Below are 25303 nucleotides of genomic sequence, written 5' to 3'. Positions count from 1 at the left end.
TTCATTTGTAAAGATTGCTTTACTGTCCTAGAAAAATACATGTTGCAAACTCGAGGGCTACAACTCAACCACTTTGGAGGATTCCTGAGGGACAGGGGTGACATTTGACTATCAGGCTCTGTGGTTATGCATAAAAGAGGCATATTAAATATAGATGGGTCAGGCAGATTTAGAAATAAAAATCTTTTTTCCTGATTTTTTTTTTTTCTAAAAAAGAAAGACAAGTTACCATCTGTCTGGCTTATTTTGTGTGTGCATGTATATATAGGAACAGCCTGGGGGAGGGGCTGTGTCATGCAATGAAGCAGAGATGGGAAGATGGCTCCTTTGACAGAGGAGCCTTAGTGTTGCACGAGGAAAGCATGGAGGGGAGGTTACTGGAAAGGGCTTAGTATGTAGCTGTTCCAGCTTGCTCCTACCGAGAATCTAGAGCTTCAGGTGCTGAGGGTAGAAAGCATAGTGATCTCTTTCAAGGGGGCTCCTATCTGAACACATGAGATATCCCATGAAAACGAACAGGTACGCTTCGGAATACAAATGGTACTGACTTCCTGTGCTCCTGGGGTGGGGCAAAATAATCAGGAACCCATAATCCTTCTGGGTATCAATGTTTCTGGTCTGGCCAACAAAAGATGCTAGGAATGGAGGTGGGGGCAGAGCTGGGGAGAAAAACAGTTCCAGATCTGGGGTATCTTCACAGGATTTAGAAATGTCCTTTGTTTTAGCATTTTTAAATGCCAGCCCTGGTGAGCAAGGACTGAGCTGTCAGTGTCACTGTGGAGACCATGGGCCAGGAAGCCACTCCAGGCTGAGAAAAAGTGCATCTCAAGACCGGCGAGGGCTGCAGAATGGTCTGTGGCTGGACCAGGAGAGGGGACACAGGTTGAAGACTCCCCTTTTTAGATGCCGATGGTCTGCAGAACCCGCCTCTCGTTGTCATTAAGGTGGCACGAAAACATTATGTAACAGGGCTGCTGAGCAAACTGGCAAAGGAAGTCGGTGAGATATGCCTGGAGGAAGAACAAGATGGCATCACTAAAGGTTCCCAGGGCCAACAGTGTGCAGCAGGGTAAGGACCACCAGCAAGTGGTACAGGAATGCTGGTTTTCAGACAAATGCCAGCTTCCTAAGGGGTAGGTTTTCACATTCTTGGATCTAACGTACATATCTAACGACAGAATGCCCTATTTCCAAGGCTCTATCTCCTATTTTACCCAGAGAAGTTCCACAAAGTAGCCTCAGAAGATGGATCACAGCTGGTGCAGAATAGTGGATGAAAACCCCAGCACCCCTCTCCTCTCCATGGCCTCAAGCACTCAGCAACTCCACCCCCACTTTCTTGTAGAACTATGAATGGATTTGAACCTACAATCTTGCTTCCATGCTTGAAATAGATATTGTCATTTGTAAGACATCTTCTACAGATACCCTCACCTGTAGATCAATCTGATAGAGAGGATCCTTCAGGGCATCAGGGTCATCTTCCTCATCATCTTCATAGTAATCCTCCTCTGTTAGACATAGCCAACACAGGGCAAGTCAGGACAGAGGCCCAAGATCAGGCCTTTGGTAGTATTTACCACCTATGGCTGAGGCAGAAGGGGCAAAAGGCCAAGGAACACCCCTTGTAAGCCCACATCTCCTCATGCTTGGATACCCCATTCTTGGCACCAGTGTGCAAAGAAAAGGTATTTACCATATTGTCCTGTCTTTCTCAAATGGCTTACCATATTTACTTGTAGCAAGGATATCAGATAAAAGCTGGCCAGCTAAACCATCCTCCTCCTCCTCATCTTCTTCCTCCTGGTCCTCCCACATATCATTGGAGTCATCTACTTGAAGATGAAAAGCAGATGAAACAGTCATGCATTTTCCCTCCCAAATCTTAATGAGACAAAACAAGGGCCAAGGGTTTCTGCAGTGTGGATTACCATCTTCAAATGTGAAAGAACCAAGGATGGCCAAACCTTCCCAATGAGCAAATGGAAAAACTAAAGCTGACAAGAAGGGGTAGGGTAGGCAGCTTGATTCCTAGCTGCTCCCTCTTCAGCCTCTATGAGAATTGATGTAGACCTGATAGTGCTAGACATGGAGCAACTTTTCAATAACACCCCTGCCACACCCTTTCAATCTGTGCCTAATAAACCTAATTGGTTGTGACAATATGTAACTTGATCCTCCAGGTTAAAGTCTCCCGGGAGTAAGGGCCTGGTGCACCTTGACTCCACTCCGTGGTAGTGGCCTGGCGAGCTGCATTGGCCTCCATGACATTGGAGAGTTCATTGATAATCAGCTTTAGGATCTTGACCAACAAAGGAATGTTTGTCCAGCGCTCTGGGTCTAGGAAGGAAGTAAAAAGACCTCAAGTCAGATCATCCCCATTCTTCCTACAGTTCTACTCATATTCTCTCAGGTGCTTTCCACCATCCCTGACTATATTCAGCCAGCGAAGAATAATTTAAATTTAATTTTGCCTGGTGTTATATATAACAACTAAGCAATAAGGAGAGTTCCGGGATTAGAGATCAGTTGCTACCAGTAACAAAGCTGAGCCCCAGAATGGAAACTGGGGAGCATTGTCCCCAAGCTTTATTATGTGCCTCAATTTTCAACACAAAGAAAGGATCCATACATTCTGATTCATTTGTGCTTAGTTTTCTACTGCTTCTTCAAGAAACCCACCAATAAAAATGCAAAACACAGTATAGCCCTTTCCCTACCCTAGACATCTTAGAGCCCTGCAGAAGTAGAAGCTTTACTCACTTTTGGCTGACTTAGAGCGTGTACGGATGCCTTCATCCATGCCGTAGATCTCTTCTCCCTTCACACGAATATCTTGTAGCCGCTTGTCATCTGCATTGATGCCATGCTGAAGCAGTTTACATAGTGCCACAGAGCTGGGAAGAGCCAGAGAAAGTCAGCCAGCTCCCGTCCAGAGCTTACTCCAAGGAGATTAGCTCACTCTCAGAAGATGAAGATCCTCCCTCTGGTGGGGAAACTTCTTTTCACAACTAATTAGGAGAGGTAGCAGAGTTCAGTGGGAATGCAATTTGGTGCCCATGAGGTGGTCTACTGCTAAATGCTCAGCTTGAACAAAGTCACACACAATGGCTGTCCACAGTGTAATAAGGCTAGGTAATAGGGCTCAGTTGAATAATTCTAGGCTAGAGAGGTTAGGGTTTTAGCTATGTGGTAGAAGGCTTGTCTAGCAAATTCAAGGCCCCAGGTTTGGTTACCAGCACCAGAAAAATAAAAGAAGACAGAAGTCTAGGCTACAGAGTTACAAAGCAAAGGCTTGGGTTTATAAAGGAGAATAAGCCACTATCTGTACTTAACCAGGCAGTCTGTTCCAGAGGAGGCTCTGAGCAGAGTTCAAAAATACACATTCTACTCTGCTGATTGTTTTATGAGGAATTTCAACATGGAGATATTCAAATATAAGGTTATCAAGAAAGATGGAACAAAGATCACAGGGAAGGCTTGGTATGTCAAACGCAAATCAATGGTGCAAGTCAGGGAGGAAAGATTTAAATGCGAGTAGAAGTAAAAAGCTAGGAGAAAAAAAGGTAGGGCCCCACCTAACTTTGCCTTCATACTGTCCATAAAATAGATGCTGCCGGCTTGTCCACTCAGCCATTACAAACTCCAGGGCAGGTTTGCCAGTCGGTCCTGGGAGGCTACACAGGAACTCCAACAGAGGTTCCAGTTGCGTGTGCACCAGATGAGCAAACACCATGATCAGAGACTAGAAGAGAATAAGAGGGTACTTGTTTCAGGAGAACAGACTTCATAGACATAGAAGAGGAGAGGGAATAGTCCAGTCAGTTAAGAAACAGAGTCTGAGGCTGGGCATGGTGGTGTATGCCTTTAATCCCAGTACTCAGGAAGCAGAGGTAGGCAGATCACTGAGTTTGAGAGGCCAGCCTGGTCTACATCAAGAGTTCCAGGTTAGCCAGAGCCACACAATGAGACTATTAAAAAGACAAAAAGAAAAGAAACATGGACTGGAGAGATGGCTCAGAGGTTAAGAGCACTGACTGCTCTTCCAAGGGTCCTGAGTTCAATTCCTAGCAACCACATGGTGGCTCACAATCATCCCTGGTGCCCTCTTCTGGTGTGAAGATATACATGGAAGCAGAATGTTGTATACATAATAAATAAATAAAATCTTAAAAAAAAAAAAAGAAAGAAAAAAAAAAAAGAAAAGAAAAGAAACAGAGTTTGGCTTGGGCTGGAGAAATGGCTCAGTAGTTAAGGACACCATTTTTCTTGCTGAGGAGCTGAGTTCAGTTCCTAGTATCCACAACCATTTATAACTCTGGTTCCAAGGGATTGGACTCCATGTATATGGTGCATATATATATGGAAAATACTCGTACACATAAAATAAATCTTTATATACAGCAGAGTCCACTCATAGGACAGAACATGGGCTTTTCTTGTTCATGTTTCTTGGCTAGATCAGATCTATTTTCATGTAACTGTTCTACAAGAATAGTGAGAGAATAAAACAACTCAGGGCCCACATACCCATTGCTCTTACCTGCATGACACTGAGTGTCTCTGCTTGCTGCATCTTACTGAGTATGGCACGAAGAATCTGATCCAGATTCTCCCCAAGCTCCCGCCCTGCCTTGGAGATGAGAGTAGAGACCAGGCGGCCCACAAAGGCTGCAGTGAACTCAGAAGTTCGTGGGTCCAGGAGCTGGCTCACCACTTGCATCACATACCATAGTCCATTGTGGCCTTGCTCATCATGCCACTGGGCTACCTGTTCCAGTGTCACTGACACATAGGCCCGCAAGCACTCTCCACCATTCTGTGGAGACACAAGTAACAAGATTAGCCAAGAAAGGAAAGGATGCAAGGAGGCCCTAGACTGTTACTGACATAAGTCTATCACTCATGGGAGCAGTAAGCCTATAGGGTTCATGTGGCTCATAACACTAGATGTAGTAATTTATTTTTTTTTTTTTCTGTCTACTTCTTATTACAAGGACCAACTGCCAAGTAAACCGAGATTTAACAATAAAGATTTACTTTTGGTATTGAGAAAACCTCTTAGATATAGCAATAATCATGAGTATTAAAGGTCTTCATGAGATCTCACACAAACCAGTTTGCCTAAGGATTTCCAATCTGATCAACATTTACTGTCATTTCCTATATCATTTATAAGCAACCACAATAAAGACCTGAAAAATAACAAACACATTCTTTACCACTTCTATCACTTTGTTGACTGTATCAACAGAAGCTTCAGAAAAGTTCCAAAGTCCCAAGTCTGACACCTAAGCTCCTCTACAGCATCAATAACCAAATACAGCCAGCCAGGTATCTGGTATTTACAACTTTTAAGGCTGTACAGACCTCAGAATATAACCAAACCAGGCTTCTCTGAGTAAATTTGGAGTCAACAGACTTATATTTCTAAAGTATAATCACATGTCACTTTTTTTCCAGACTACTAAATGGCTATGGCAGGGAAAATGTTTTCTCTCTAGTTTCCAAGTCTCAGATACCTGCATGGTGGCATTATCATCCGTGTGAAGGGTGCACTGTGCCACAGCAGGGAAAGCTTGACAGATGAGGAGCTGGGAAAGGGGAGGCTTTGTATTTCGAACTACTGTGGTCAGGATATCAATGGCTGTCTGAAAGAAGAAAGAAAAGTCAAATTACTTCTAGGGTGGCAGGTATCCTCCAGCAGCCAAGATGCCTGTTAGGTAGTTGGGGCTCTTAGCTTCATTATAGTGCTTATGATTTTATTAGCCATGGGGGTAGGTGGTATTTGACAGTGGCTAGGGGCATGTTTCAGTTGGTAAAGCATTTCCCTTACCGCATAAAGAACTGACTTCTACCCACAGGATCCCTGTAAAAAAGGCAGGCATGGTGTCATGTGTGCTTATAATCCTTGTGCTGGGGAGACAGAAAAAGGAGGTTCCCTGGGGCTCGGTGGCTAGTTGGCATACTTGGTAAGACTCAAGCCAATGAGAGATCTTGTTTCAAAGGAGGTATTTGTGTTTCTGATGACACTGGTGCATGCCTGTAATCCCATCATTGAGGAGACAGAAGCAGGCAGATCTCTGACTTCCTGTCCATAGGTAGGATCTGTAGGTGGCACTTGGAGTTCTTTCTTTCCTACTCTCACTCACAGATCTTGTAACCACTTACCGCACAGAGCCCTGCAGGGATCTTATCAGCTGGGGCCTGCATTATGCTGACCAGAGTGGGAATCAGCCTCATCTGCATTGGGCCTTGACAAGCTTCAATCTGTGACAGCTCCTTGAAGATGTCCTGAGCCAGCGAGGCAACAACGGGATCTGAAGTGGATAAGGCAACATGGAACCTTTCTACTTCTGGTCTAATGATTCTGTTTCTTGTTCTACATCTAACATTCTGCACAGATTACATTTCACACACTTGGGAAGTAGATCAGCCAGCCATATGGATCACCTGAAGAACAAGGGGATGTTAAGTCTTTAAAAGACAATAGATATTTTCATCAGGGAATGGACTGTTTAAATAGCTACCCCTAAAGTTAAAGTAGGCTTTTCTTCGGGGTACCTGGAATGATAATGAAACCAAATGATAAAAGCCTCCAAACCAAAACAACAAAACCCCTAGTGATATCTTGTTAAGAAGTCATGAAAGCTGGCTGTGGTAGTGCACACCTTTAATCCCAGTACCGGGGAGGCAGAGGGTGCCAGATCTCTGAGTTTGAAGCCAGCCTGGTCTACATAGTGAGTTCCAGGACAGACAAGGCTACATAAAGTGACCCAGGCTTGGAAGAAAAAAAAAAAAAAAAGCTATCAAAGTTCCAACACTGTTGCCCCCAAGCTCTCACACATTTAAAAAAAAAAAATTATTGTGGGGTTGGAGAGGTGCCTTGGTCCTGCCTCAGCAAGATGATGGGACAGACTTAGTAGACTTCCTAGGAGAGGCCTTACCCTCTCCAAGGAGAAGGTGGGAGGAGGAGGGAGGGGGGGGAACAGGAGGAGTAGAGGGAGTGGGAACTGGGATTGGAATGTAAAAACTAAATTAATAAGAAAAAAATCATTGGATTTATTTATTTATACTTATTGTATGGGTGTTTTGCCTGTATACATGTTTGTATCCCACATGCATACAGTGCCCACGGAGACCAGAAGAGGATGTCTACCTTTGAACTATCGTTATAGAAGGGGCTGTGGGCCACCATGTGGGTGACTGAACTGGGGGTCCCCTGGAAGAGCAGCCAGTGCTCTTAACTCCTGAGCTACCATTCCTGCCCCTTTTACACCTTTTCAAGAAGTCACACATATTTCTTAGGGAGTAGCCATGACAGTCAGGAAGAACTCCTAGGGCCCTACCTGTAGTATAGCCAAAGCTTTCAAAAAACAGAGCTTCATAAAGAGATGGAGCTTTTTTTTTGGTGTCTGTTTTGAGGAGTCTCATTATACACCCTTTAACCTGCAATCCTCCAGCCTCAGCCCCAAGGGCTAGGAGCAGAAAAGATATGTGACAAATAAGGTTTTAGTTGGTAGTTGGGGGGGCGGGTAGGGGAGGACGGGTGGGAGAAGGGAACTGGGATTGTCATGTAAAACAATCCTGTTTCTAATTCAAATAAAAAAAGTTGGAAAAAAAAAAAAGAAATGGAACTTCATGGCAATCTGCTTACTTATGTAATAAAAATACCTTTTTCATGTAGCATGGAAAGATATATGCAGTGTACACTAAGTTATATGTTAAAATAACTACAGCATTGCTTGTAACACAAACAAACAAAAAAACAAGATCTAGCCCTCCATTAACAGATATAGTCATTTCACAGAAAACTAATGAAGCCTGAAAAGGATGAGAGATCCACAAGCATGCTCTTCAGAACACATTTTTCAAGTAAAAAACCCCAAAAAACAAAAATAAAAACAAGTAAGTTAAACAACACTTTTGGTAGGATATCATATTAATAACTACTATTCCTGTATGTCTTTTAGCTTCAATTTTGAAAACAAATATCCTTATTTTTTTCTGGTTCTTAGGTATAACTATATGGTTATAAAAACAAAAAATGCTAAAAAGCATTAAAAGAAAGAAAAGCCTGTAATCCCACCACCTAGAGATAACCTTCTATTTTCTCCTAGAATGCTCACCCCTCCTCCTGCCCAATACAGAGCTACATACATATTCTCTTTTAAAGCAAAAACTAAAACTTCAGATAGTATTTTATGCACGTTCTGGGGAAAACTATCTTTTCACTTAACTTTTACTATCATAAAAAAAATCTGTGCTGGGTATGGAAGCCTCTGTGTATAATCTAGCACATGGGAGGAGTAGGGGGAAGCAGGGGATGGCACGGTCAAGACCAGACTGAGCTACACAAGGGCTCAAACTCAAAGGGTGAGATGTAGATTGGCAACACAGCACTTGCTTCATGTGTGCAAGGTTTCTTTGCATGTTTCTTTAGTATTTTCTTCCCCCAGTTTGGGGAATCAAACCCAAGGTCTCTCTCATATGTGCTAGGCAAGGCCTCTACCACTGAGCCACAGCCCTAGTCCCAGTCCTTATCCAGACCGGTCAGGAAGTTATTTACTTTCCTATTCCATCATCAGAGTTTTGAATTACATCTTTTTGTGTTGGTCTTTCTCACTATCTTTTCTAGCCCTTAAGAGAACAAAATGACAGAAGCTGGTATTCTACTTTGTAATGCTGCTGTATCCATGCAAACTATTTCTTTGCGTAGGCTGTTAAGATCATCAGACCCCAGGGACAGCTTCCTAAACCCACCAGTCCCCACTCCTTTGGACGCTTCTCATCAACATAGCTTCCCTGATGGCATACCATTACTGTACTTTAGGAAAATGGCAATGGTGAAGGGACAGATTTTGCTTTCCACGCTTGCTGTGAATTCTGGGTCAACAGTACAAACGATGCACAGGGTCTCCATCACCAGGTTGAGGACCTCTGAGCTGAACTGGGCTGCTAGGTGAATTAGGCCATCAAGTACACTGGGGAGGAAGGGCTGAAGCACATGTGTACTCTCTGAAACTTTCAGTTGATCACAATAACTAGAGAGAGAAAGAGAGAGAGAGAGACATAATTAAGAGTTACTCATAAGCTGACCCTTCCGTTCTTAGGCTTGCCAATCTTATATGACAAATGCATATATAGCTTTATAAAGTCACTTATAGAGATAGCTATGTCTTTACATATTTCTGTAGCATATTACATAAATATCAGTACCTTTAAAGGATTGATCCTGGGGTCCCTCATACATGATTAAGCAAGCATTCTAACACTAAGCTATACTGCTAGCCCATTTCCTATTTACATTAAAGTTTGTCCCTCTCCTGTGATGAGGCAAATCAGGCTATATCATCACACCCAAATTATTAAGATACTAGGTTAAATGTCTTATGCGTCCTCTGACTACAGTGTTAAATTACCAAGATTTAAACATATGAAGCTGGCAAGATGATTTAGACTACCAACACAACGATGATGTGATTGCTAGTCAGACTTATGTCCCTCATCAATTATGCAACTCTTATGCAACTTACGTATCACTCAGAACCTTGGGTTATTCACTTCCTTCACAGCTGGAGTGAATGTAACGGAAATAAGGAACAAAAGGGGAAAAGGACACCTTTTGAAATTACCTGCATTGCTTTCCCCCCTTTCTTTCCAATATTCATCCAAAAGGAGATCTTCAGGAGAAATTTCCAAACATTATAATGCACGAGATAGCTATGACATTCTCTGCCTGAATCATTTTCTCTTTAATCAATCCTTACCATTCTTTATTAGCATACTTACCCCCAGATGGCTCTCACAGCAGAAATTCGAACCGATGGGGGTTGTGTTTCATGAAGACCACTAACTGTTGCCTGTAGGAACTGTTGAATCAGTTCAGGGGACATAGCAACAGTAAAACGACTGGCAGCCCAAAGTGCCCGTCCCAAGAGGAAAGGAGATGCTAAGAGAAAGAGAGCAATTAGAGGTTAGAGAAGAAAAAGTTCTTCCTGCTCCCCTCCCACCAACTCCAGTTCTCAAATATTAAATAAGTAGATGCTACATAACATATATTTGAAAGAAAAAGCAGTTTCATATGGTAAAAGAATATGTGCAACGGATGGTACAGAATCAATTGCTCAATTCTACCTCTGGCTACTGAGTATTCTGAGACTAAAGCCCTCGATATTTCTCACCTGCACTACTAGCTTATCTAAATCCTCCCCCATTGCCACTTTCTTCCTGTTACTGTCCTAACACCAGAACACAAATTATAGCTCTGATTATGCTATCCCTCTATTAATATCCTGCCAAATAATTTTACAGGCCACCAAATACACACAACAGTGATGACATTCAAAGCTCCCTTTATGGCTACTAAACTCAAGCACACAACCAGCCCTGGACACTCCCACCTTGCTTTGTCAACTCTGGGCTTTGTTTAAATGACAAGTCAATACATTCCTCTTTTATATCATCTCAGTGATCTCCTAGGAATCCCGATTATTTTTGAGTCACTGTAATTCTATATACTCAGCTTTCTCACCTGCTTGACATATTTTGCTTGATAGTCTATCCAGTAGTGTAAGAATTACTACCTCCTGTCAGGCACAAATTGCTTGAGGAGACTGAATTTATTCAGCCTGTCAGCAGCTCAGCTTAGTTATTCACACTGAAATATGTAACTGACAGGAGTTATTGAATAGCTCCTAACAAATCAGTAAATAATCACTAAAACTTTAGGTATATAAAGGCAGTAATTGCCTAGGTATGGTCTAGGTGCTCCTTTAAAGTTCTTAGAGCTAAAATTATCACTTTTTAATTTAAACATTTTATAATCTTTTGTGTATGGGTGTTTTGTCTGCATGTATGTCTGTGCCTGGTGCCCAGAGACCAGAAGAGGTTTTGCCATCTCTCTGGAACTGGAGTTAACAAACAATTGTGAGCCACCATGTGGGTGCTGGGAATCAAACGCAGGTTCTCTGGTAGAGCAGTCAGTGTTCTTAACTCCAAAGTCATCTCTCCAGCCCCTACAATCTTTTTTTTTTTTTTTTTTTTTTTTTTGAAGACAGGGTTTCTCTGTGTAGCCCTGGCTATCCTGGAACTCACTCTGTAGACCAGGATGGCCTCAAACTCAGAGGTCTGCCTGGTTCTGCCTCCTAAATGCTTCGATTAAAAGTGAGTGCCACTAGTGCTCAGCTCCCTAAAATCATTTTTAAAGGATACCAAGACATTAACTGTTTTGTTTTCATTATTTCACAAGTGAACAATGGCACTTTCCGGAGGTTACATGATACATAAATGACATCATGGTTATGATAACTGATGGCATGGATACAAGTAACAATTTTTTTTAAAGATTTTAATCTCAATTATGTATATGTGTGTAGATTTATACACATGAGTGCATCAGATTACTAGAAGAGGGCATCAGATTCCTTGGAGCTTGAGTTACAAGTAGTGGTGAGCTACACCTCTTAGGGTATTAAGAACTGAACTCAGATCTATATATACAAACATACATATACTAGAGAGAGAGAGAGAGAGAGGGAGGGAGAGAGAGAGAGAGAGAGAGAGAGAGAGAGAGAGAGAGAGAGAGAGAGAGACAGAGAGAGAGAGAAAGAGAGAGAGAGAAAGAAAAGGGGGTTAAGAGATGGCTCAGGGGTTAAGAATGTCTACTCTGTAATCATGAGGCTAAGGGTTTGGATCACAGCATCCATGCAACAAGCCAGGAGGCCCTGCAAATGTCTGTAACCCCAGCTCTGATGGGTGGAGCCAGTAGGACTGGTGGGACTTGCTGGATTTCAGTCTAGCCAAGATGTGAGATTCAGGTTCAAGGAGAGACCTCGCTTCAAAGGAATAGGCAGAGAGTGATACAGGATACTTAACGACCTCTTCTGACCTATGATGTGCATACATCATACTCACACACATACAAATAAACAAATATTTTTAAAAAGTATATAAGTAAGTTAATAGCAGGTCCCAAGATCTTCTAGAATCCTGCATGTATTAAAACATACCTGACAGGTTGAGGTCTGCAAGGATGACGTTGGTCAGGAACCCATGCATGTCAAAATGGATCCTACCATTTTTCACACTGTCAGTGATGATGGATTTCACTGAGCCTAGAGCAAGCATGCAGGCCTCATGGATTTTCCACCTGCAAAAGGGATACTGCAGCTGCTAAAACAAACTACACTTCAAAATAAAGGTATTTGAGGTAAGGCTATCCAGAAAAGGGTATTCCAGAATGATCTGACCCCAAAGTCATTTATCTGTATTTCTAATTATTTAATTTAAAACAATATTTTTACCCATCCCCTTCTCTCAGGGAGCATTTACTAGCAATAGCATGCATGCAGAGGTCAGCCCATTATTTCTACCCTGTAGTTCTAGGGACTGAACTTGGTTTGTCGGGCTTGACATTAAGTGTCCTTACCTGCTGAGTCATATTATCAGCCATCATCATCATCATTATTTTGGTTTTTCAAGACAGGGTTTTTATGTGTAGTCGTGGAACTTGCTCTGTAGATCAGCTGGCCTTGAACTCAGAAATTTGCCTGCCTCTGTTTCTCGAGTGCTGGGACTAAATAAAGGCATATGCCACCCCCATTCTACCCTCCCAGGCAGCCCTTATTTTTTTGAGACAAGGTTGCCTCAAACTCATTATGTATCAAGGATGGCCTCTGACTTCTAAATCTCTTGCCTCTAGCTCCCAAGTGCTAGGATAGCAGTCATGTACCACATCCAGTCTCACCCTTCCAATGTAAATACTATTAAATTCCTATGAAAACACTGGAGTATGTTAGTAGTCTTCTAATTAAAAACAAAAGCCCTCCTCTTCAAAGCTGTTCAGTTTTAAAAGGTACAAAATGAACACATTTTCTCTCAGATCTGATGCACCAAACAAGTCTCTAAGCATTGTGCTTCCGAATGTTCTTACCAATGCTCAGTGCCACTGCTTTTGGTTTGTTCAGCTTCTTGTAAATGCCGAGTGGCTGCAGCAGCCAGGGCTGCTGCACTCTCATTCTGGAAATCTGTGGCCACAGCCTAGGGAGAGGGAAGATCTAAAAATAAATCTGTGTGTGTGGATGGTTCAACTCTTTGATACACCCATACTGATCAAGCATATTAAAAGTAACCCATTATTTCAGGGTCTCTAATGAAATTAAGAGCAACACCTGAAACTCTCTAGTGTTTATGCAGTGTAAGGCTAAATAGCTCTAAATAGTTGCTGTCTTTGGCTCTATTAGATAAAGAGTAAGTAAAAATTAATAGTTAGCTTTGGATAACAATGGACCAGAAATTTATTCTCTTGGAAGCTGACTGACTGTGAAAATATAAGGCCACTCTAATACTGTATATATTTTTTCCTGTTCTACTTCTTTTTTTTTTTTTTTTTGGTTCCAGCAGTTCAGCCAAGCTCACTTTGCACATGCTAGGCAAGTGCTCTACTACTGAGCTACATTCTCAGCTCTCCTGTAATGTCATAGGTGCCTTAGACACACTAAACAGTAACAAGACATGATTTACCAACAAACCCAACAGGAATGACAGTTTCTTCCCAGCATTCTGGCCTACAGACAACTCTATGCTCCAGTTGGAGGAGCCAAAGAAATCATGAGCTGATGCTGCATGCTTATCTTCCAACAATCTTTTTAAGTTTGTCAGCTTCTATTTTGTGCCATGGAGGCTGGCTGAAGGCAGGAACAAATGCAAGTGTTCCTGACTCAATAAACTTTGGAATTTCTAGTCTTAAATTTCATAAGCAACTTTCTTATAGCCTTAAAAAGGTCTGAGGTGAAGCTGCTTACCTTGGGTTAGATGTCTAGGAAGAAGAAACTTCCAGTTACTGGAGGGTTATTTGGTTGAAGTAGCAACGTAACTCTTACCAGCAACAAGTCTTGAGCTGCAATTCTAACAGTGTAGGAAAAAGTGTCATCATCCTCATCTTCTACAAACTGTTGTGGGTTAGCTGTCCACACTTTAATCTGCAAAGAGGATGAGGTCAGGTGATTGTGAGTCCACCACTATGGTCTATAAGGTCCTTCTTTATCAGTAGACATGGGAAGATCTCAATCTTTTATCCTGATCACACTCTAGTCTAAAGTCTTTTTCTTTTTGAGATAGGGTCTTATACTACATAGCCCGGCTGACCCTGAGAGATCTATCTGCCTCCCAGTGCTTTAAAGTCTTTTTTGTTGTTGAGAAACAAATCATTTATCCAAATCTATAGGAATGGCTATTTTTCTGTAGCAGAATCTTCTTTAGAATTTGACAAATTTGCCAGAGGGGTGGCGGTGGCACATGCCTTTAAACCCAGCACTCAAGAGGCAGAGGCGGGTGAATCTGTGAGTTTAAGGCCAGCTTGGTCTACATAGAGAAACCCTGTCTTCAGCTCCCACCCCCCTAAAAAAGAATTTGACAAATTACTTAGTTACCGCCATCAGCTCTGATAAACAGATTTTCTGAATATAATAGGATATGTACTATTGGTACTATACCAATTTTTGTGTTGATCTATATGAAAGATATTGTTATTCATATTCTTAAACTTTTTAAAAAAAATTACATTTATGCTCATGTAGTAGGTTCTCTCCCACCACATGGGTCCCAGGATTGAACTCAGGTCTTTAGGCTTGGTGGCAAATGTCTTTACCTGCAGAGCCATCTCAATGGCCCATGCTGATGTATTCTTTTTTCTTAATATTTAAAAAAATTACAGTATTTTTATTAACTGAGAACTTCATACAATGTGTTTTGAGCATATTTACCACTTCACTCTTCCCTGAAACTCTCCCCAGATCTGGGAAAATTCATTTATTTTTAAATTTTTCTTTTGTTTTGTTTTTCAAGATAGGTTTTCTCTGTGTAGCCCTGCCTGTCCTGGAACTCACTCTGTAGACCAGACTGGCCTCAGAGGTCCACCTGCCTCTATTTGTGAGTTGGGGTATTGAAGGTGTGCACCATGTCTTGTTGGAGAAACAAGTTTTAAAAACCTGGATGTTGTTACTCTTTTGATCCTCCTCTAAAATGCAGATCAGAAAAGCCATGGAGACTTCAAAGTGGCTCAAGAACAAACAGCACAAGCAAGTGTGGTGGCAGGAACAGGAGCAGATGAAATAAAAGCCTATCAATATACCCCCTGCATTTCAGAATAATCTAAGACAATGTTACTCAAATTCAAACAACTCTAACTTTTGATGGTATGGTTTGCTTAATATGGTGCATTATAGATGTGGCCAGATCATGGGAACTCCCAGGTATTCCTACACATTCTCATTAAGATCTCACCAACCACTTGTCTCAGCTGCTGAAAGCTTGAATGTCCTTTTCTGCTTCCTAATGACCCATTAACCAAGCTGATAGGGGACAATGACTAATTTCACTACTAAGTGTTGAATAGGTTCTCATACACTATGATCTTTGCTCTGTGGTTTCACAGATTTTTCTAATGAAAAAAGTGTTCTGAAAGTCTAGCTAACATTAGAGTTGATAAAACTCCCAATACTCCAGGATTTGGTGATAAAATGACTCCAAAACTTTTCTAGTATTTCACATGAAGTTAGTCTCTTAGTGTCTGTTTTTTAGAAATGAGATGTCTACTTGACCAAGGTGTCAAAGTTTCCAATATAAGTAACTTGTCCCCCAAGTACTACTTGCCTGCTCCTCGGTGATCTGCATGTACAGGATAATGTAGTAAATAAGCTCAGGCAAAGCCTTCTTAACGGTGCTTTTGAATTTGCTGTTTTCTAGTAGGGCATGGACAAATTCAAAAATGCTAAAGACGAGGTTTTCAAAGCCTAGGACTTCTCCTACAGGAAATATACAAGAGTACAGATTAAAACAAAAAGAAAGCATTCATTCTGGAAATAAACTATATTATCTTTGTAAATCAATTGAGTATATAAAGTACTTGCTAATTATTCCTGAAGGATTGGTAGAGGAGGCTTTAGCTTCCTTCTTTAGAGTCAAAGAAAGGTACTTTGAGGGTAGTAAATACTTTTAGGAATTAAAAAAATAATTCACAAACATTGAACGTATTTTCCTAGCATGTCTATTTTTGATCTGAAATACTTAAATACTGACATAGAAATGGAGAGTAGCATCATCTAAGACTTCAAAGTTAAATGAGGCGAAATATCATGGGTAGCTGGATTAGATGTCAGTTACAACCCAAATGTGATTTTCAGTGGACTTTGAATGTCCCTAAGGATGAGATGGGAGATGATGAATTCTCAATGCCTCACCTAATGCACTGAAAAGATGCATTTACTGCCTTTTTTGTTTTCTGCCTCTGACTTGTCTTTGTCCAGATTCCTTTCCCTAAGAACAGTATTTCTGTTAGGATCAGATAAACTACATACCATCCGAGTCCACAGGGTCTTCCACTTCCTCTGTGTAATTCACTTCTGTCCTCACATAAGTATGATGCAGAGTAAAGGCAGAGAACCTGGAGTCTAAGGGAGTGCTATATACCCCAACACTACGATCACACATAGAGCAGGAGCGCATGACTGAGACTCAAGGCTAGACCCTCAACTTTAGGCAGTGGGTCCTTTGGGCTCTCAGGAAAGGATATAAGGCAGCACTTTCAGTTAGAGTGTTCCAAACAATGGGCAGGATCTGCTGCATGGAGGACACCATGTGCTTTGGGAAGTTTTTCACCAAGGCTGTCACTGCCTGAGAAGAGAGGAAAAAACAAAACAAAACAAAAAACAAAAAACAAAAAAAAAACCCCACTGAGTAACACAGAAGAAATCAATGATTTCTGACTCTCCCAACTCCAAATCTCACTGTTAATGTATCTTTACCTTCAGAACCTCCATCTTAAAACCACTGTCAGATGTAGGTCCGTCTGGCATCTGGAGGGCCTGAACAAAGGCCTCTGTGAACTGCTGCACCACGGGAAAGATCAGGACTTTGGCTGCACCCTGACAACAGAACAACAGAAATCAAAGTCAATGCTCAACAAACCCTAACCCACAGCTTCAACTCTCTCTCTCTCTCTCTCTCTCTCTCTCTCTCTCTCTCTCTCTCTCTCTCTCTCTCTCCACTTTTTAAAGCATTTAAAGCTCTTTTTAGGGCCAGGTTCTAATCATAGGGCACAGCTACAGTCACTGCAGGAATTTCTCAAGACTTCAGACCTCAGCCCCCACTTTCAATTCCTCACTATAGTCTTCTTATAACCCCCCCTGCACTTCTCAGAAATGCATCTGAATCCCAGGAATCAGCATTCCAGATAGCTTTCTTTCACACAAGAGACCCTTTCAAGATAGCAGAAAGGCTCAAGATGTCTAATATGAAGGGACATAGAAAGAGTGGAAGTATAGCTCAGTGGCCGAGTGCTTGCCTGGAATGTGGGAAGTCCTAGGTTTAATTTCCAGCATGGAAAAACCAAACCAAAAACCAAACAAAAAAAACAAAACCAAAAACCAAAAAACCAAAAACAACAACAACAAAAACCACCCAAAAACCAAACAGAAAGAAATAAAAAAAAAGGAATAAATATAGGGAAGGCATTTGTTACTAAAACTAAGATATACATGTTAAAAATTTAATGAAAATGTTAAATCTAGCTATGTAAGACTGGCTAGCATGCTTTCTGGTAGTTCTGAAATGAGTCATTGGCAATGGAAAGCATTAATAAAGAATTTAAAGCACAGATTTTGTTAACCATGAACCAAAGGTCCACTTACCTTTTCCAGCTCCTCCATGTTACAGATCATATGGGCACAAGTAGTAAAAATCTCTACTGCTCGGGAACGAGTTCGAATACCATACACCTGGGGAAAAGATCATGGCATAGTCACGAGATTGGAGTGTGTATGTGTTCATATAGGTAGAAGAAAACCCTCGCAGTTAAAATTAATTCCCTAAAGAGATACAGATTCAATTCACTTATATAAAAAATGGGTTTCTGTAATTAAGAGAGCATAATGCAACAAAATGTTAGAACTTACTAGAATCAGCCTTTTATAAACAGGTCTGTGACTAAAAACAGATGCTGTAGCCATTGTTTTTTGAGACAGGGTCTTACTCTGTAGACCCCACTGGCCTACAACTCACTGTGTAGACCATGCTGGCCTAGAACTCAGCCTGCTTCTGCCTCCCAAGCGCTGTAATTAAAGACACACTCCACATGCCAGGCTTGGCTAATGTATATTTTCTCCTTTTTTAGAGACAGGGTTGTTTCTCCTACTCTAGTACTCTGAAAACTGGGCTTACGGCATGTGCAGCTGCCGCTACTTCTTTATTTTGTGATGAGATAAGGTGAGCCCAGGACCTGCAAAGATGATCACATGTCCTACACAGTGCTACGTCCCTACTTGTCAGTGTATTTCTTTTAAAATGTGGAGTATTCACTGTGGGCAAGGGATTACGGAGGCTGAATACCTATAAGTGTTCATAGAGTATTGTGTATGGGTCACTATTTATGTACACACTAACACATATATGCCTAATACATTAAGAATCTATTCACACAATGAAGTACCAGACTATTTCTAAGCCCTTAGCTGAATAGGCAAGGCTGGGAGTGGCACTATGAACTCAGGAGGACAGGGTGCCAGAAGCTATGTGTATTGATATTTTTCAGTTACTTTATTAAGGGCTTTAATAAAAGGCTTTCCCTTATAGTCATGAATTCAAAGACTATGGTTAATTCAATTTCTGATCTAGATCATTGTCAGTTCTAGTTTTTTGGTATCAGTGACAAAAACCATGACCAGAGATGTGGATGCTGAGACTTCATACCTCAGCCATGGTGAAGATCTTATACATCTCTGGGAGAATGACAGGAGCAACAAGTGGCATCTGCGTGTCTGTCACTTCTCGAGTAAACTCTGCAAAGACAAAAAGTAAAAAAAAAAAAAAAAAAGCTTCATAAAAATGAAGTGTGAAAGTTCCCAAGCCATCTAGGTGGAGTTCCTAGTCAGCACATGATTGCCACCGGTCTAGCAGCCTCACCCTGAGGAAGAAAGAGAAGCCACAGTATTATTTGTTAGATGGGAGAGAGAATAGGAACACAAAGGAAGACAAAAAATTAAGACAGAAAACCAATACAGAGACTGAAGAGATCTGCAACACAACTGCACACAAAACAAAAAAGGCACTGCTGGTAAGTCATGTTGGCAGATGAGGACACTTTCCAGCTCTCTCAGCTGTCGTTTGTTTTTCAGTTCTGTACTCTGACAAGTTACTTCAATGTAATTAACAAAACAAACCTAAGTCAGGCATAGAACTCAGGAGGCAGAAGCAGGCAGGTCTCTGTGAGTTAAAGGGCAGCCTGGTCTACATAGCAAGTTCCAGGAGAGCTAGGGCTACCCTGTCTTGAAAAATCTAACTAACCAACCAACCAACCACCCACAGATATACTAAGTGTCAACTCCATTTATCAACATGTAATTCTGGAGCCATTCTTAACTGGACAGGAAGGGGATTCCTGAGTGAAGGTGTTTAACCCACTGCAGACTTGAAAGAGGCTAGAGAAATACAGATCACATCCCCTTGTGCTTAGAAAAAATAAAATAAGAAAATGATGTGCAAAGCACATAAAGACCCTGTGTCAATCCCACAAGTTGTTATGAGTTGTGATTTCCTTTTGAAAGGTAAATTATGAGCTTTGAATAAGGAGTCTAAAATTCCATTTAGATTTTCAAAGAAATCAGCCCAAATAAATATACTGGATATCATACTACCATTTCTTGGCCTCTGGCCTAAGATCAAACATAGACTACACATTAATAAATTTTATGAAAAAAATACAGCATAGGGCTTGGGAGTAGCTTAGCATGTCAAATTCCCAGTGTCATCACCACCACTACAAAAGAAAGAAAGATAAAGGGAACTTACTAAGGAAGTGACTAATTGTACTTCTTTTTTTTTTTTTTTAAAGATTTTATTTATTTATTATATATACAACATTCTGGTTCCATGTATATCTGTACACCAGAAGAGGGCACCAGATCTCATTACAGATGGTTGTGAGCCACCATGTGGTTGCTGGGAATTGAACTCAGGACCTCTGGAAGAGCAGTCAGTGCTCTTAAGCTCTGAGCCATCTCTCCAGCCCCAGACTAATTGTACTTCTTAACTTTTCTATAATCATTGTGGACAGTCTCAATTTATTATACGTTTAAGCTCAAAAAGTAAGTTTTCTGAATGAAATCATTAAGCAAATCAGAAAGTTTGGGACATTAACACCTCAATTTCCAAACTTTAAGATCTATTGGATCAAATATTTAAATTCTTAGCTGCTATGCTTATATTTCCTTCATATCAGGAGACCAAGTTCACTTTTTTTGTTTGTCTGTTTGTTTTCCGAGACAGGGTTTCTCTGTGGCTTTGGAAGCTGTCCTGGAACTAGCTCTTGTAGACCAGGCTGGTCTTGAACTCATAGATATCTGCCTGCCTCTGCCTCCCCAATGCTGGGACTAAAGGCATGCGCCACCACCGCCTGGCTGAGACCAAGTTCACTTTTTTAACAGAAAAATAACTCAGAAGTTACAGTTAAGAACAACATCTCAAGATGGAGAAATGACTTAATAAGATCACTGGTTGCTCTTCCAGAGGTCCTGAGTTCAATTCCTAGCAATGACATGGTGACTCACAACCATCTATAATGAGATCTGGTGCCCTCTTCTGGCATGCAAACAGTACATAATAAATACATAAATTAAAAAAAAAAAGTCTCAAAGACACTGGGCACAGTGGTACATGCCTTTAGGCCCAGCTATTCAGGAAGCTGAGGCAGAAGTATTACAGGAGCCCAGGAGTTAGAAGCCAGCCTGGCCAACACAGAGTGATCCCATTTCCAGTAACACAGAAAACCTTAAAGAGAATTGGTCCCATTTTTCTCATGAGATCCTACCCACATACTAATATTCTTCTGACTTCACATATATTTCGGTTTCTGTGGTGCAAAGTTGAAAGTCTGTCCTCCTTTGTAAATGACTGGACTAGCTATTTGTGAATGAATGTTGGCTGTCACCCGCTCCATGTCTGATGACTCAACTACAAAAAAGACACAAATTTCTCCAGCATTTCTTTCTCTTGGCTGACAGAAAATGATCTCACTGTACAGTAATTTCTTTAGTCAAGGAGAAAGAAGACCCTTCTGCATTCCAATCAGGATTATTGTGCGGCCATTCTTTCTCTCCAGGTCTGTTAGAAAGAAGTCAAACTTTTTTACAGGAAGATTAGGAATAGCTTTCCTTTCCTTGGGGGGAAAAAAATCTTTTGGTAGATACCCTGGCACCATGATAGTGTAAATAAAGGATCTTAAAAGTTCAATTCCACAGTGAGGAGTGAGTGTAGTCTTCAGTCATAAAGGAGAAGCAAGGACAGTGAAAAGCTCAGTGAGGAACGATTTGGCCTTTTTGGTAAATTTGCTGTTTTTGAGCTAAAAGCTAAGCATTCTCATAGCCACCGACAGGAACATACCCTCTAAAGGGGTATCTGGGCACGGGAAGAGGAAGCTTTGAAACAAATGAAGGATTTGTTTTTGACATAGGATAGATAATCCATTATTAATAATGAATGGACAAGTAAAAAATGGCATAGATGCCAAGTAAACGGAGATTCCAGACTGCAGGAACAGGACAGGCCACATAGTGTGCAGGACCCACTTTTTCTAGTTTACTTTCTGATGATGTGAGTAAATACTGACCCAAACCAACTCGGGGCAGGAAACTGCTCATTTTGGCTTTCAGGTTATAGTCTACTATCAAGGGAAGCCAAAGTAGGCACTGAAGCAGAGCCACAGAGGAATGCTGCTTACTGGCTTACTTCTCTGGTTTTCTCAGATACATTTTTTAGATAGCCCAGGCCCACTTGCCTACTGATGGCATCACCCACAGTGGGCTGGGCTCTCTCACATCAATTAGCAATTAAGAAAATAACTCAGACATGCCCATAGGTCAATCTCATGGACGAAATTCCTCAGTTGAGGGTCTCTCTTCCCTGGTGTGTGACAACTGAAGCTAACTATGACAATGCAAAATACACAGAACAAAGAAAGCATAGTGAAAGCAGCAAGACAGAAGAAACACAAAGCCACATGACAGGCAGGCCCACTGAGTAACACCAGATCATTCAATTGAAACTTTAAAAACCAGCAGGGCTCAGTTTCAAGTTCTGAAGGAGAACTACTGCCAATCCAGAGCTCTATGCCAGCAAAGCTTCGTGTCATAACTGCAGGGAGATAAAAGCTTTTTATGACAAAAATAGACTAAAGGAATCCCTCACAATGAAGAGAAAAACAAATCCATGAATGAGCCACAGAATATAAACCATGCTAGAAAAATACTAGGCAAGAGAAGGGGGAAAAAAACCCCAACAAAATGTCATGAATCAATGCACACCTTTTTTTTTCTCTCTAATTTATTTATTTTTATTTTATATGCATTGGTGCTTTGCCATGGGTGTCAGGTCCCCTGGCACTGGAATTACAGACAGTTGTGAGCTTCCATGTGGGTGCTGGGGATTGAACCCAGATCCTCTGAAAGAGCAGTCAGTGCTCTTAACCACTGAGCCATCTCTCCAGTCCCCCATGCACACCTTTCAATAACAACTAAATATTAATATACTATTAAACTCACAATCAAAAGGCATGGCAGGAAAATGGACGGAAACTTGGAAATATTATATTAAGTGAGGTAACCCAGAAGGACAAGCTCATGATCTGCCTCATATATGGATCCTAGCTTTGAAATTTCAGATTTGTGTGCTTAATTTGAGGTATCTGCAGAGCTCAGGATAGAAGAGTGAGGGGCCAGAACTGGCCTGATGTAGAAGAATACTGGGAGTTAAAGGTGAGCCACAGGAGAGGAGGGCAACCAAAACTAAGGGTAGCTGGGCGGTGGTGGCGCACGCCTTTAGTCTCAGCACTTGGGAGGCAGAGGCAGGTGGATCTCTGTGAGTTCGGGACCAGCTAGTTCCAGAATAGCCTCCAAAGCCACAGAAAAACCCTGTCTTGAAAAACAAAAACAAAAACAAAACAAAACAAAAAATACTATGGATGTATGAAAACCCCTATGGAAGCTAGGCGTTGGTGGCGCACGCCTTTAGTCCCAGCACTCAGGAGGCAGAGGCAGGTGGATCTCTGAATTCGAGGCCAGCCTGGTCTACAGAGTGAGTGCCAGGAGAGGCTCCAAAGCAACACGGAAAAACCCTGTCTCAAAAACCAAAACAACAACAACAACAAAAAACAACATCAAAAAACCCCAAACCCCTATGGAAGCCACGACTTTGTATAATCTGCTAGGGGCTGGAAAGGTGGCTCAGCAGTGAAGAGCACCTACCGCAGGAGGAGAACCTGGGTTCAGCTTCCACATTTTAGGTCTGCTCATAGGAGGGAATTCATGCCTACTGGTCCTGTAAACCTGGTCAAATGATCATGGCATGGGAGGTCCTAGGTCCTGGGGGAAACCTACTACTTTTGTTAAGTAGCACATTCTCAAACTTCCTTCTAAATATGTATGCTTAAACCCACAATCTCAGCTAGAGAAGCTTCTCTCTGCAGGTCAGCAGAAATTCAAAACTGGCCGAAGTGCTGAGAATAAGTGACCATTGAGTGGTTAGCTCTAAAGGGACATCTATATTAAGCTCCCCACCCCACCCCCAGGTTCAGGGAAAGTCATAGAAAGATGAGGTAGAAAGAATGTAAGAACTGAAGGATGGAGAGGAATGTTGGGAAATGCCATCTTTCAGATATAACATAGTCAATGTTCTCATGGACTCACAGCAGCTATGGTTACCTGCACAAGATCACATCAATGTCAGTCAATATTCCAACAAGCAATAATGATCAGACTCAGTGGTTAACATGAAAAGACGGGGGGAGGGGCATAAAGGGAGAATGGGGACATGTTGGGGGTACTGAGGAGAGTGGAGTGGGCAGCTGAGGGTGGATATGACTAAGATACATTTTTTTTTACATGTTTAAAACTGTCAAAAAATACATAGAAGACATTCCATTTAAAAAGAGAGAGAAAAGCTAGGTGGTGGTGGTACACACCTTTATGCTCAGCACTGGGAGGTAGAGGCAGGAGGATCTCTGAGTTCAAGGATAGCCTGGTCTATACAGCAAGTTCCAGGACAGACTACAGAGAAACCCTTTCTCAAAAGATACCAGTGAGAGAGAAACAGATAACATATTTGTGTGATTTCCATAAACCTAAATGAACAGAGGGGAAAGAGAACTTCTAAAAGATTAGCATAAGCTAGGTGGCTCACAGCATTTGGAGGCAGTTTGTGAGTTTGAGGTCAGCCTGGTCTATAAAGCAAGTCCCAGAACAGCCAAGGCTACACAGAGAAACCCTGTCTCAAAAAACAGGGTTGGGAGGCCCTGCTGGTGAGTTGCAGTCTACCTGGCCTGGCAGCCCTCTCCGAGCGTGGCAACATGGAGGACTCCCGAACCCCCAGTGCTGGGTATAAAGGTGTGTACCATCGGGCTGGAGAGATGGCTCAGAGGTTAAGAGCACTGACTGCTCTTCCAGAGGTCCTGAGTTCAATTCCCAGCAACCACATGGTGGCTCACAACCATCCGTTATGACATCTGGTGCCCTCTTCTGGTGTGCAGATATACATGGAAGCAGAATGTTGTATACATAATAAATAAATAAAATCTTTAAAAATAAATAAATAAATATAAATAAAAATAAAAAATAAAAAAGGTGTGTACCATCATGTTCAGCTGAACCCTGGCCACTCCTAATTTTTCCTTTGTTCAATTTAATAGTGGAATATAAGTCCTTGAGTTTGAATCACTGTACACTTTATCTCATGTGTTTACACATTATCATTTAAAGATGGAACTATCAATTGAGACAGTTTCAAGGAGCTGTAGAGCCAGCTGCATAGAAAGGGAACACTCAGAGTCTACTATATTGTCAGTTAGTTGTTATGCTCAATGCTTTACACAGATTAGTACATGCCAACTACCAAAAGAGAATGCCCCCCATAGGCTCATATATTTGGATACTTAGTCAGCAGGGAGTAGAACTGTTTGAGAAGGATTAGGTGTGGCCTTGTTGGAGGACTTATGCCACTGGAGTGGGCTTTGAGGTACCAAAGCCTATGCCAGGTCCAGTATTTGTCTCTCTGCTGTCAGATCACAATGAAAAGTTCTAGCATCATGTCTATCTTCTTTCCACCAAGGTAATCATGGACTAACCTCTAAGACTGTAAGCAAGCCCCAGTTTTGTAAGAGTTGTGTTGGTCATGGTGTCTGTTCATAGAAATAGAACAGTAATTAATATAGCATCTTAGAAACTAAGGCCCAAAGAGGCTAAGTGAAGTGTCAAGGTGC

General features: G+C 41.6%; 1 protein-coding gene across 3 annotated transcripts in view; it reads right to left on the bottom strand.

Annotated features, from left to right (window-relative positions):
• The window catches only part of Ipo9 (importin 9), a 38975-nt gene continuing 13672 nt past the window's right edge, over positions 1 to 25303 (bottom strand). For 2 of the 3 annotated variants that reach the window (XM_027417517.2, XM_027417519.2), the window contains exons 5-24: positions 18748 to 18836; positions 17691 to 17777; positions 16806 to 16925; positions 16574 to 16674; positions 16359 to 16417; positions 15655 to 15806; positions 13884 to 13982; positions 12935 to 13041; positions 12012 to 12151; positions 9793 to 9952; positions 8818 to 9044; positions 6172 to 6320; positions 5523 to 5651; positions 4544 to 4819; positions 3579 to 3745; positions 2764 to 2897; positions 2218 to 2340; positions 1728 to 1835; positions 1435 to 1511; positions 1 to 1010 (exon numbers count right to left, since the gene is read on the bottom strand). In XM_027417517.2, the coding sequence (XP_027273318.1) occupies positions 900 to 1010; positions 1435 to 1511; positions 1728 to 1835; positions 2218 to 2340; positions 2764 to 2897; positions 3579 to 3745; positions 4544 to 4819; positions 5523 to 5651; positions 6172 to 6320; positions 8818 to 9044; positions 9793 to 9952; positions 12012 to 12151; positions 12935 to 13041; positions 13884 to 13982; positions 15655 to 15806; positions 16359 to 16417; positions 16574 to 16674; positions 16806 to 16925; positions 17691 to 17777; positions 18748 to 18836 (2615 nt within the window). In that variant the 3' untranslated portion in view covers positions 1 to 899. The remainder of the gene's footprint in view (positions 1011 to 1434; positions 1512 to 1727; positions 1836 to 2217; positions 2341 to 2763; positions 2898 to 3578; positions 3746 to 4543; positions 4820 to 5522; positions 5652 to 6171; positions 6321 to 8817; positions 9045 to 9792; positions 9953 to 12011; positions 12152 to 12934; positions 13042 to 13883; positions 13983 to 15654; positions 15807 to 16358; positions 16418 to 16573; positions 16675 to 16805; positions 16926 to 17690; positions 17778 to 18747; positions 18837 to 25303) is intronic. The other variant, XM_027417518.2, reaches the window with a different exon arrangement.

This window comes from Cricetulus griseus, chromosome 5, assembly GCF_003668045.3.
Source record: "Cricetulus griseus strain 17A/GY chromosome 5, alternate assembly CriGri-PICRH-1.0, whole genome shotgun sequence".
NCBI classification, from domain to species: Eukaryota; Metazoa; Chordata; class Mammalia; order Rodentia; family Cricetidae; genus Cricetulus; species Cricetulus griseus.
Note: the sequence above shows the minus strand (reverse complement) of the source record. Positions and strands in the feature narration are given on the sequence as shown.